The sequence below is a fragment of the Carassius carassius genome, chromosome 36, assembly GCF_963082965.1.
Source record: "Carassius carassius chromosome 36, fCarCar2.1, whole genome shotgun sequence".
NCBI lineage: Eukaryota > Metazoa > Chordata > Actinopteri > Cypriniformes > Cyprinidae > Carassius > Carassius carassius.
Genome location: NC_081790.1, coordinates 11,446,642 through 11,459,032, shown reverse-complemented (window position 1 = coordinate 11,459,032; position 12,391 = coordinate 11,446,642). Strand labels below are relative to the sequence as shown.

General features: G+C 37.8%; 1 protein-coding gene across 2 annotated transcripts in view; it reads right to left on the bottom strand.

The window, feature by feature from the left end:
- Positions 1-12,391, bottom strand: part of tnksa (tankyrase, TRF1-interacting ankyrin-related ADP-ribose polymerase a) — a 102,369-nt gene that overhangs the window by 87,795 nt on the left and 2,183 nt on the right. For both annotated transcript variants that reach the window (XM_059526238.1, XM_059526239.1), the window contains exon 2: positions 12,079-12,303. In XM_059526238.1, the coding sequence (XP_059382221.1) occupies positions 12,079-12,303 (225 nt within the window). The remainder of the gene's footprint in view (positions 1-12,078; positions 12,304-12,391) is intronic.

The window sequence follows — 12,391 nt, the reverse complement described above, 5'->3', positions numbered from 1 at the left end:
ATTTATTTTAGTGTTTTGCAGGTGGCGTTCACTGACAGAAGTGCTCAAATAAACACTAACTGACGAGTTAAATAGGATGTGTTAGAGGAGTGAGACAGTGCTGGGCTGATTTCTAGACGTGCATATATATAAATATATCCTGTATATAATATATATAAAATATATTACATGCATGCACAGTTTAAGTCAGCTTTAATCACCTTTTTTGGTAATTCCATGAATTAACTGACCACGACACTGCTTGCACATAGTTTATTTCGCAGTTTGATATGAAAGGATACGCACAAAGGAAGCGCGCGCAGCCTTTGACCACAGGACCGTCCGCGCTCGCTTAACTTGCACCTGATAATAAAGTGAAGTGGAGCGCGTGTCTGAAATGTCTCCTGTTCAGTCATTCTGCGACTGAATAAATTCACTTCTTGTCTTGAGAAAAAGTGACGGAAGCAGCAGTTGTGAGAGGGTGGCCATCCCCGCCCCTACGTAAAATAATTTGAATACGTTAAACTGGGAAAAAATTATTGCCTTCGTTAACGAGCAAATTTTGACAATAATATATTTATACATACATATATATATATATATATATATATGTGGGGTTTTTTTTTCTTCTTTTTTTTTTTTTTCAAACACCGCGCCACCGGCGGTTGTTGGTCCATGACTACCGCGGTGGTAAAAATCAGCCACCGTCACAGCCCTATTAACCGCGCAATTACAGAGATATGGCCGTTCAATGGTTTTCCATAGACTTAAAGGGATAGTTCACCCAAAAATGAAAAATGTATGTTTATCTGCTTACCCCCAGGGCATCCAAGATGTAGGTGACTTTGTTTCTTCCGTAGAACACAAACAAAGATTTTTAAGACAAACTATTCGAGTCTTATAATGCAAGTAGATGGGAATCACGGCTAAAACATACAATAAAACTGAATTGTCTGAACTGTATGAGCCCCTCCACAAAACACAGCCTGCCATGTGGCGTCGTCGTCTTCTTGCTTTACAGTGGATCGCAGTCTTGTAAGTGCATTACTGCCACGAATTTCTCAAATGGACCATTGACATTCTATTTACAATCTTAATTAGGAGTATCAATGGTCCATTTGAGAGAAATGTGGCGATAATGCACTTACAAGTCTTGACTTCTCTCAAAAAAAAAAAAATCATACTGACAAACATCTGAATGACAGTGTAGCTGACCATCACGTTGGGACCGGCTAATACAACAAAGCATAAGCTTTACAAGAAAGCTTTTCTAAAAGAACACTAGAATAAAATCTTTAAAGCTTGTGAAAAAACAGCTGTTTTGTTTGGATGTGTTCGTGAATCCTGACAGAGAAGCTTGTACCTAAAAAAAGAAGAGTAATCTTGCATTGCGCGAGTATGATTGTGATGCTACTGCTATGCCGGTGACTCATAGGTCATCCATTTCTCATCAGAAAAAGTTTTGACAAGCATTAAACCCGTGTGAAATACACCACTGCATCAAGAGAGGACTTGATGTGGAAAAACACAGGCTGAGGAAAACGGTTTAGCTAAGTGGGAAGATACAGATACTATCGACCCTCTCAGTCAAATTAATATGCACTAAAGGGCCCATAGAGACCACATTTGCATACACTGGTGTCATGAAAGCACTTGAGTGGTGGGCTGCCGTGGGGCGGGTGGGAACAGAGGGTTGGAAGTGTTGACTGCGATGGGGTGATTAAAATTCGTTGGCGTGCTTATGATAGCTTGCCTATCCATCAGGCGACAGGCATCGAGGGGACATCGTTGTAACCTCTGCGCTCCGGGCGGCCCCCCTCCCTACGAGATGAATCTACGTTGTCTGCATGCTTACACATAGGCTACTGAAGTGTCAATGAAACAATGCTAATTTTTTTGTCTAGATCTATAAACTTTTTATTTGTGTATTTATTCTGATACTTTCCAGAGAGCATAAATGTCAGTACAATACAGCTGTTCTGATATTATAATAAAGAAAAGAGCCTTGTTGCAAAGGAAACACGTGACTTTACATAGGCCTAGTTCAGTTAAGGCTGCTTTGTGCCTGTTCAAAATTCCAAGCCAGACTAAATTACACCTGCTCAGACTAGGGGTGGGCACTATACCATTATGAAAGTGACTATGATATGGATTTTGCTATACCGTGGATAGTGTTATATATTCATGAATCCAAATTTTGCATTTATATGGTTCAATTTGGTACACTGTGCAAATTTTAACACAATTGACGATAAAGAGTCGAGGCTGGACGTTTTTATCATTTGTGTGCAACGCTATACTACACAGGCATTAGTAATCAAGAACACAGAGCATCACAAAAGACCAAACTAATAGAGTGTAAATCGCCTACTCTAGTGCTTCCCAAACTGACTTTACAAAAAAAAAAGGGATGTACAAATAATCGAACGCTATTTTCAATCACAGGTTCTGTGATTACTAGGGGTGTCCCAGACTAAGGATTTTCATAGTCGAATCGGAATTTTCGAATCTTGCCGATATTCGACTGATAGTCGAATCATATGTTTGGGGGTGGGGCAAAATACATAAAAATAAAAAAACATAACATAATTACTGTAGTTAATACACAGGGAAAATGTGTAATGAACACCTTGCAGATATAAACGGAGTAAATAATGTTTTATGTTTTGATGAACTGATAGCTAACACTTAACATCGGTGAAACCATAACAATTTTTTTTTTTAAATAGTGCTCTCATTATAACGTTAGCCTAAAATGTTAGAAGTTAATGTTCTGCATTTCTGTTTTGAGCTGCGCGCTCAAGAGGACCAGTAAAGTTTTTAATCAATGGGATTCAACTCATAATTTCATATAGAATACACTTCGTTATTTATACAACATAACGTTAATATTAAGACTTATAGACTATTTGCAAAAAGGGCCCAAATGCACATGAACATATCTGCGGGGCTTTGAATGCGAACTCCTTTTGTGGATGTGTTCTTCATGAAACAATGCGCAGAAACACTGCAGCTAAACTCTAAAAAATTCATAGCATTTTAGTATAATGGTCATCTCATTATAATAGTATGTATATAACAGTACCAGTCATAGTTATTAATAGTCTGCATTGTGCAATATTCACCGTAGTACTACAATGAAGCGCTTTACTCAAAACCATAATATTTGAAATCACTTGTACCCTACCTGTTCGAAAAAATCCAGTCTCTGCCGGTGTCAGTTTGAGTCTTGGTAAAGTTTTAAATCCCTGCCGCCAAGATGCTTCTCTGTCAGTCACAGATTGTGGAAAGTGAAACATAAATCATAGGGGAGGTTGTATTTATTCATGCACTTTAAAATATTAATTTGAAGCTTCTTTCTTTTCAGATTCTTACAGCTTTATCATAATAGGCTGTTTATTAACTTATTGGGAGAAAACCGGTAGTTCTATGTGAAATCAGACATTTGAGCTGCCCAATATAGTCAAAATGGCATAATCAATAACACCCCGCGAATATTTGACTGTTAGATTGGTAGTTGAATCAGGCTCTTCAAATCAAAGCATCGATTCATCGACTATTCGGGGTAACCCCTAGTGATTACTAGTTAATCTTCAGCACATGGTTTTATCTGGAGTGGCTTTTAATACACAGAGCCGTATTTCACTGACAAGCTACACAATATATTCATAATGACCGGCGATTATGAATACAATATTGTGTTGTCTTTGGCAGCATTACACATTGTGTAAAGACCCTTAAATCCCACTTTAAAAGCATTTCTGTATCACTTTGCAATGTAAATTTGGCATAAATATCATGTTACTTGAATTTATGGCTTAAAATGTAACTAAAATGTCATGTGGTGCAACTCCCTGAAAAAGGTATTGATATTTTTGAATTAGGCCTAATAAATATATTTAATAAAAACCTTGAACAAACTTTAAGATGTGCACACCAAATGACATTTTTAAAGTTAGCCAACATATACTTTTCTTCAAAGCTGCAGTCCATAACTTATTTTGTGTTCAAAATGTACAAAACATAATATGAGTACCTCTTGAATCCATTTTCGAAAACCGTGTTTTTTTTTACCTCAAATAATTACGGTACTCCTATAATAAGTTTTTAGATTCAGACTTTTTCAGAACGCTACTGGTGGAAGCGCTGTGGAGTACCTGTGTGATTCGTCTTAGACATAAACAGAGAGAAGTATCTCCGGCTACAATGTTCTTCCACAAGAGTCAAGACGCATGCAGTTGTGTTTATTAATCACTAGAGTGCCAAAAGTCACGGACTGCAGTAGGGCTGTAGCTATCGAATATTTTAGTAATCGAGTATTCTACCAAATATTCCATCGATTAATCGAGTAATCGGATAAAATGTGTTTTTGCTTAATTAAAGTGTAATAAGTTCTTCTTTCAGATGAAAATAACCACAACTTGATGTCTAGCATTCAATAAAAAAGTTCACCCAAAATACTTGTTTAGAGCAATTAAAAGAATACAGTAACCAATGTAAACTTTAGGGCTTTAAGCTAATACAGAGTGATTTTCCAAAAAATAAAAATAAAAATAAACAGTGGGAGCCAGCAGCCTGTCATGGAGAAAAAAAAATCTCCGAATGCTCCACGTGAAACTTTGGCGTTCAACCCTTTTTTCTATCGTGTCTAATGATTTTGGTTAATATTCACGAGGGGAGGGGGGTGGGGGAAGAGAGAGCGCTCGTGTAGTTTGAAGACTGTTAGTGAAACTGCGCGTGAAACTTTGGTGTTTCGCCCTTTTTCTATCTTGTTTAATGATTTTGATTAATATTCACAAGGGAGAGAGAGAGCAAGAAGCGCTCGTGTTGTTTGAAGACTGTGAGTGCGCGCGCAGCCGGGGCTCTCTCTCGTACGCGCTCTGTCACTGTCACTCACCGATCAAATAAGGCTTTGACAGCCGGCAAAAAAAAAGATCAATGCAGAAAAACCCCTGGATTGGTTATATAACGTTGGACAGAATGTTGATCCGGCCATCGCGTATATTCAGCGCACATAAGGTAAACGTTTTGCAAACGTTTTTTAGAGAAATAAAAACAGGTCGACGAATCGATGCGCATATTTTGCATCTACTTATTTTTTTGCGTCGACGTCATCAATGACCTCGACGCGTTGTCACAGCCCTATGCAAGAGAAAATAAGACTCCTGGGTCTCTTAAAATGAACAACTTAATTTCCTTTTTTAGAAAAAAATATTTATATTTTTTAAATGCATAGAATGAAATGCATACATCAAAAATAAACATTTAATTATTACCCATTGTTTCTCTGTCTGTACTTGTACTGTGAACAATGACAATAAAGTTGACAGATGAATTAAGTGCATTTAAGTCCCATTCAATTGGGGTTTTAAATAAAACATTTTCTGAGATGCACATTAAACACATAAATTAATTTATCTTTTAATTATCGAAAATTAAGCAAACTTAACTTTTCGGTAAACTAAGGGGATTTACTATTAAAAATAAAACATGGAAGAAATGTTGTGTGATTAAATCTTTAAAAAAATAATGTTTAATTTTTTATTTTTTTTTAGTAGTAGGATATACATTCTGCTGAACAATAGTAATACGTATCTGGCAAATACTTGTCTTTAAACCGGACTTTTATTTTGACGGGTTGACGTACCTTTACAGTTCGGTGTATGTGATGTGACGCTAGTTCTACTCAAATCAAACAGTCGAATGCTCATGAAGTGACTGTCAGAGCAGTTCTGGAGATGTTGACAATGTGTTCACTTCCTTATTTAGTGAGACAACTGACGCTGTTCTCGACCGAATAGACTGTTCCGGCTTAATATTTACAGATATTATTCCATATCGTGATTTGATGTAAGAGCAATGACCTATTTTTTATTAATTCATTAAAAATTTGGTAAATTTGTGCCATTCCGCGTTAAACTGTAAATTCCGTTTTTATGACTGGATTCCGCGATTCCCTCCGCGTTTTCTGCATCGCGGAAATCATAGGGCCCTAGTTGTGGTATGCCAGCTCTATCTTGCAATGGACACACGCCACGACATTCTCTTTACGTTTGCTCGCGCCCTCAAGTGAAAACACTGCTGACTCCTTGCAGTATGCAAGCGCTTGTGTCTCCTTCCGCTTTGTGGGTGACGTAAACGCGTTGTGTCACATTAAAAAAATATAATTGCGAAAGAACCTGACGTGAGATTTAAAATAAATTAAAAGAGGCTTCGAGGCAGAGGAATTTGCCTCGATCATTTTTTGTAATCGAGTTACTCGAGGAATCGTTTCAGCCCTAGACTGCAGCTTTAAAAGAGAATAAAAATGTTCAAAGTACATTTTAACAACAAGGACGATACATGTATTGAAAACAGACCATTTTACTTATTTCTTTTCTTTATCACAAACATCTTGATTTGTCATTGAGCCTGGAAGATGTTTTAAAAGAAATAAAGATTAAGATGGGAAAACGTAAAAAAAAAAAGTAACGTGTGAACAATGTTATTACTTTTTACATGACTGTTACACCACGTGACTTCTACAAACTGAAAAAGTTTTTAAAAACCATATAAAACAAAGTACATTCATAGAATGTGGTAAATTCATTTTAAACTACATTCATAGTGGATTTATTTTGTTCCTTTCTTTATCATGTACAATCTTATAGGTCATTGACCCTGAAAAAAACATGTGAAAATGTGTGTTTAGAATACAAATGAAAGAACCCCAGAAGCGACAGCATTAAAACAGGTGCGGAGACCTACAGTTGGTCATAAGGACCTTCTGAATAAACAACGGCCGCCGCGTGCGCAGTAATTGGTGGTTGGAGTGTGATCAGCAGAGTAAGGTAATTGCAACTGAACGCTGAGAGGGCCGATTATCTGAGAGCTTCAGAGAGAAGATGGGTGCTTGGGTTAATGCATAACCATGTACAAATCCCTGCTGTTCTAACAGCATTCAGAGTCTCGCATACATATATCAGACACAGCCATCTCTACAAGCTGCTGTTCATTAAATTTCTTGACATACTTAGACAACAGTGAAAATGGCCATTAGTGCCAAGAGAAATCATTAGCAATTTGATCAACCCAGAAGGGAATGGAAGAAATGGCTAGCAGGGCTCGCAAACACGTACACGTACACATATTATCCAGGATTGAAGGTGTGCACTGAGGACGTTTGTGATTAATCGATTTATTGATTGTTAATTTTATCTCTAGCGTGAACAATAACGGTTAGCTGCATTGGAAAATAAGAGTTGAAGGCTACAGCTCAAGGCTATGAATGTGGAGAGATCAACCTTGTTCGGGAGAAATGGAGAGGTAGAAATAAAAATTAAAACATGCTGTCACCATTATCGTCATCCATCTTTGAGGCAAGGAATGACGGCATGACCTCTAATTTCAAACTGCCCTCCTGCAGTTTTAGGCTGATGGGCACAAAAATTAATGAGTGGAGACCAGCAGCAATCTTAATTAGCAGAGGGGATGCTAATTATTTATTCATTATGAACAAAGGGCAAAGGTGACAACACTTGTTGGGTGTTGAAAGAATGAATAGGAGAAAAAGCTTCTAATGGGGGAAAAATTGCATAGAGCTGTTTATTTGTTTATTATCTTTGTCAACTAGTAGCGAGTCATGCTTTTGGATTTGGAAAAATAAAACAAATTGGCATAAATTAAGGTACTGTAACTGTACTTGTTTAACTGCTCCTATGTTTGGGAAATTTTTATTTGGAAAGGATGCATTAAATCGATCAAGACTAGGGATGCACAATGTTTGGCAACCAAAATTATTCAAGCAAAAATAGCAAATAAAGCTCAGTATTCGGCCGAATAAGTGAAAATAAATTGTACCGAATAATGACGTGACAATATCAAATAACAATCAGCTTAGACTGGAGACACACAATCTTTATAATGCAGCACACATATCAGCAGTGTGGAAGCATTTAAAACTGTCAGAGAAAGATGCAAAAATCATTACAAGCACCGACAGTAAGAGACTGTTTAGTATTGCATCGCATGATGAGAAGAGGAATGGGTGATTGTTGCTGGTTTATTGTATGATGATCAAAATTGTGAAATGGCCTTAAACAATTAGTAAATAAACTGCAGAATGTTATGTTTTCTAATACACGCATAAATTGCATGTATTCTGACAGCGCTGCACAAACTTGCACGTATCTGCTTGTTAACCAGGTTTCAAAGTTCCAAGGAAAATCTGTGCTGAAACAGTGTTACTCGTCAGTTGCTCACACATTTTTTATGATTTTTTACAAGGCATGTGACAATGCGATATGTGCAACGTATTGGTAATGAGACTCTCTGCTGTTGTCAACAAAAAGTAGCACTGAGGTCTTCCTGCGCGTTTCTGCCAAAATAAAAGTTGAAAAAAAGCAAGAACTCCATCAACATGTTAGTATTGTAATTTTACTGTTGTTCTGTTAAATAAAATAAAAAGTAAGACAATAATACTGCATCGGCCGATAAGTTTTTCTGCTTTGCCGATCTGTTAAAGGGCGCACCAGACTTTTATTTTGATGGCACTAAGACAGTGACACATTCTCCCTCTTGTTTGCAGGCATTGTTAACAGTTCTGTCTAATACAGATAGAAGTCTGTCTAATAATCAGATAGAACAGTTAAACAAAGGAATTAATGTATACAAAAAGTATTATAACGATAGCTTTTATATTATTAGCAATAGAAAGCCAAACTAGGGCTGCACGATGTGTCGTTTAAGCATTGATATCGCGATGTACGAATCCACGATAGTCACATCGCAGGATGTGCGATGTAGGCTGTCGTAGTTGATCCGTTATTCATTAACTGTATGGGCCAGAGAGAGCGCGTGCGCGAGAGAGAGAGAGAGAAAACGTGAGAGAGAGAGAGAGTGAGAGAGAACGGGCGCACGAGAGAGAGAGAGAGAGAACGTGCGCACGAGAGAGAAAGAGATAGCGCGCGTGAGAGAGAGATAGCGCAAGAGAGAGAGCGAGAGAGAGAGAGGGAGATAGCACGAGAGAGAGAGAGAGAGAGAGAGGCGCGCGAGAGAGAGAGAGAGAGAGAGAGAGCAAGCCTCAGCCGCACGCTCAACGTCTTCAAACACCACGAGCGCTGTCTTGCTCTCTCTCTCTCGCGCATATTAATCAATTGACACGATGGTGTCAATGTTTAAAGGCAGGGTAGGTAAAAAAATGTATAAAAAACTTTTTTTCCAAATTTGTTTAAACTTTATTTATATATCAATACATAATTAAAATGTAAGTAATCTGAAAAAAAAAGTATAAAAATCGAGTGACTGTAGACCTCTCACGACTGTTTTAAAGACAGCTCATTATTTCCATTCACTCCACCCCCTCCCTTCTGGGCTCCTTCCAAAGCCTCTACTACGGCTCGCTAAGTAATGTTATGTTAGCTATATTACGCAGCTACGTGTGCTAATGACACATGCTTCATGAAAAAAATATGTATGATCAAAATACAAAAAGAAAGATTTACCTGTCCACCAGAAATAAAGCTATCAAGGAGTCACTTTTCAGCCCCTTGAGTTCCCTCAGTTCTCGCCATCGCTGGAAAGCCATGCCGATATAAACTCGCGTTTTATTTCTTTGTTTATCCAAAGACTTTTTGTTCATTGCCTTTTCTTGTACTGTTACTGTCTTCCTTTTTTTGCCTGGTTTGCCTTCACTAACTGCATAGGCTGGTACTGTGAAATTTGCTTGCTGTTTCTCTGCCATTGTTTGCCTGTTGAATTCCTCAAATCAAACGTGCACGCGCAAGTGGGCAGGTCATGTGTGGCAAAAGGGTGGTTGCCATGGTTGCGAGAGAGTGACAGTCGCCTAAGCCAATCCTATGTTTCGTCCCGAAATGGAAATAATGAGCTGTGTTTAATACAGATTAAACGGTCTAGAGTCACTCGATTTTTATACTCTTTTTATCAGAGTACTTACATTTTAATTATGCATTGATATATATAGAAAGTTTAAACAAATTTGGAAGAAAGTTGTTTATAAGTGTATTACCTACCCTGCCTTTAAATCAATTAAAATGAGAGTGTAAGTGTGCTCACCCCATTTTTGTTTGTAAGAAAAATTTTGATTAGATTTCATATCGCAATATATATCGCAGAAAAATAAAATATAGCAATGTAATTTTTTCCCAATATCGTGCAGTCCTAAGCCAAACATTATAATACTTTCTCGTTTGCTGTCAGCATTAAGCAAATACACATTTATATCATTTAAACATATATTTGAAAGGCTAATGAACATTTAATTTCACAAACCTTGCAAACTTAGTCGAATCCAGCTGTGAGATCTCGTGAAACGTATATTTTTATCCAGCATGATCGCGTGTTCTCTGCGTGATGGTCAGTCCGCGTGAATAGAATTCTTTAAACTTTAAACTCGTGATGTTGAATTATGCTGCACTTATGCATTTGCCCACTGTAATATTTGTGTCATTTTCACTGTGTGCTGTATGTAAAATGAGTGTTACCTTGCCTTTATTTGAACAACATGATTCCCAATGCACACAAACTTCCCAGAATACTTAGTGCCCCGTTGGTTAAAGTATTAACTTCCTTTTTAATTATAGTTTTTTTTTTATATTTATGTATTTGTGAAAAATACTTTGTCATCTAAAGTATGTTTATTTTACACCTATATTTTTTAATCCATTGGCAAATTACTTCAATTTTCATAAATATTAATAAAAAAATAAATCGATCGGCTATCGGCAATAAAAACTGGAACTAAAACATGGTGAAAAAATAGTGATGTGTGGACAAAGAGGTCTGTCTAGTGCATGTTTACTCATAAAAATCGTTCCACCATTCCATTGCATGGCAATGGAATACAGCCAAAGTGGCCATATGTTCTGTCAGAACCTAAACACATCTTCTGGTTACGGTATGTCCAAACATCCTGGTAAAGCTAAATGTTTTGGTCTTTTAGTTGCTGGCTCTATCAAAAACCAACAAAGCCTGAGGATTAAGAACAATTAGGGCGTCAACCAGAGATGACGGCAACAATGGAGACATGGAACAGAGGTTGCCTAGTACATATTAAAGCAATGGGCAACAACAACAAAATAAACCAACTGCTGTACCTGCATCAGCATACATCTACGACATGAACTAACTTCCCCTCTAAGGTCTATCTTGCAGAACGTTGTGATCAATAGTGAAGGACAAAAGTTCTATTTCCAGCATGAGCTGCTCCAGACTGATGTTTAAAAATGCGAGGTCTACTTGTACATGGAATGACTCAGCCTGTCTAAAGTTCTCGAAAATCATTTTTTCTGATGAACAAGTGCAAAGATAAAAGCCAGAGAACATCTTATTCAATCTTTTCAGATTGAGAGATGTGAAATTACACGCATGTCCCGAGGCCTCTGAATTCTCCCTGAGATTGTGCAGATAATTCTTATCTCAAAGTTTTTAAATTGGAATTTCCCCCATTTAATTGGATTATGCTGAAAATGTAGAAAGTGGCACTCTGGATAAGATTGCCATGAGCAGTAGACTAGTTTTAGAGCAAATTCAGATACAAGCAAAAAAACATACAAGCACACGCAATACAATTCAAAATACCCTTTTCATTTTAGAAACAAACTCAGACACAAATCTGCAGCCTAAATACGTAAAACACAGAGTGGGAAGCACATCAAACAGATTATTTCATGATCTGCGCATTGTGATGCATGAAACAGAGGTCTGAAATGTTGAACGACATTCCATCGCCCCATTATTGGCCCTCTTCACCCCTCAGATGCAATGGTACATTTCTCATGAATACCAAGCAGTAAAGATCTGATTAATGACTGAGCGCTGTGTAATAGCGTCAGTCACCGCAGCTAATCAAGAAGAATGCCACATGATTAACCCTTATTGAGAACTGTTCCTCAGGCAAAACACAGTAAAAATTAAAGTCATACATCTTCAGAATTCACTAAGGTGAGATTGTACCATTCGTCTCCTCAAACTACAAAGCTTGCACGCGCCCCATCTGAATCCAAACCAACACTGGCAACTCGACAGACACGTTGGAGGTTGCACAAGCCAACTTTTCGCATGATATACCATTGTAGAATAGACAGAAGAAGAGGAACTTACCGATGCATACATCAATTTTGCCCTTGATAGCGGCTTCATGGAGTGGAGTGTAATTCCAGTTGTCTCTAGCATTGGGATCGGCTCCTTGACAAAGCAACAAGCTGACCACCTCGGCGTGACCGAAGGAACAGGCATTGTGCAGCGGGATCAATCCCCCGTCGTCTCGTGTATGCACATTGGCCCCCGTCTGCAAGAGATGTTCCACCACATCTTTCCTTCCAAAACCTGCAAGACAAAAATCTACTTACAACGTGCGTTTCAGCCATTTCTTGCAAGAAAATCATTCTACACTTGTGCTGCCGTTCTTTCCATC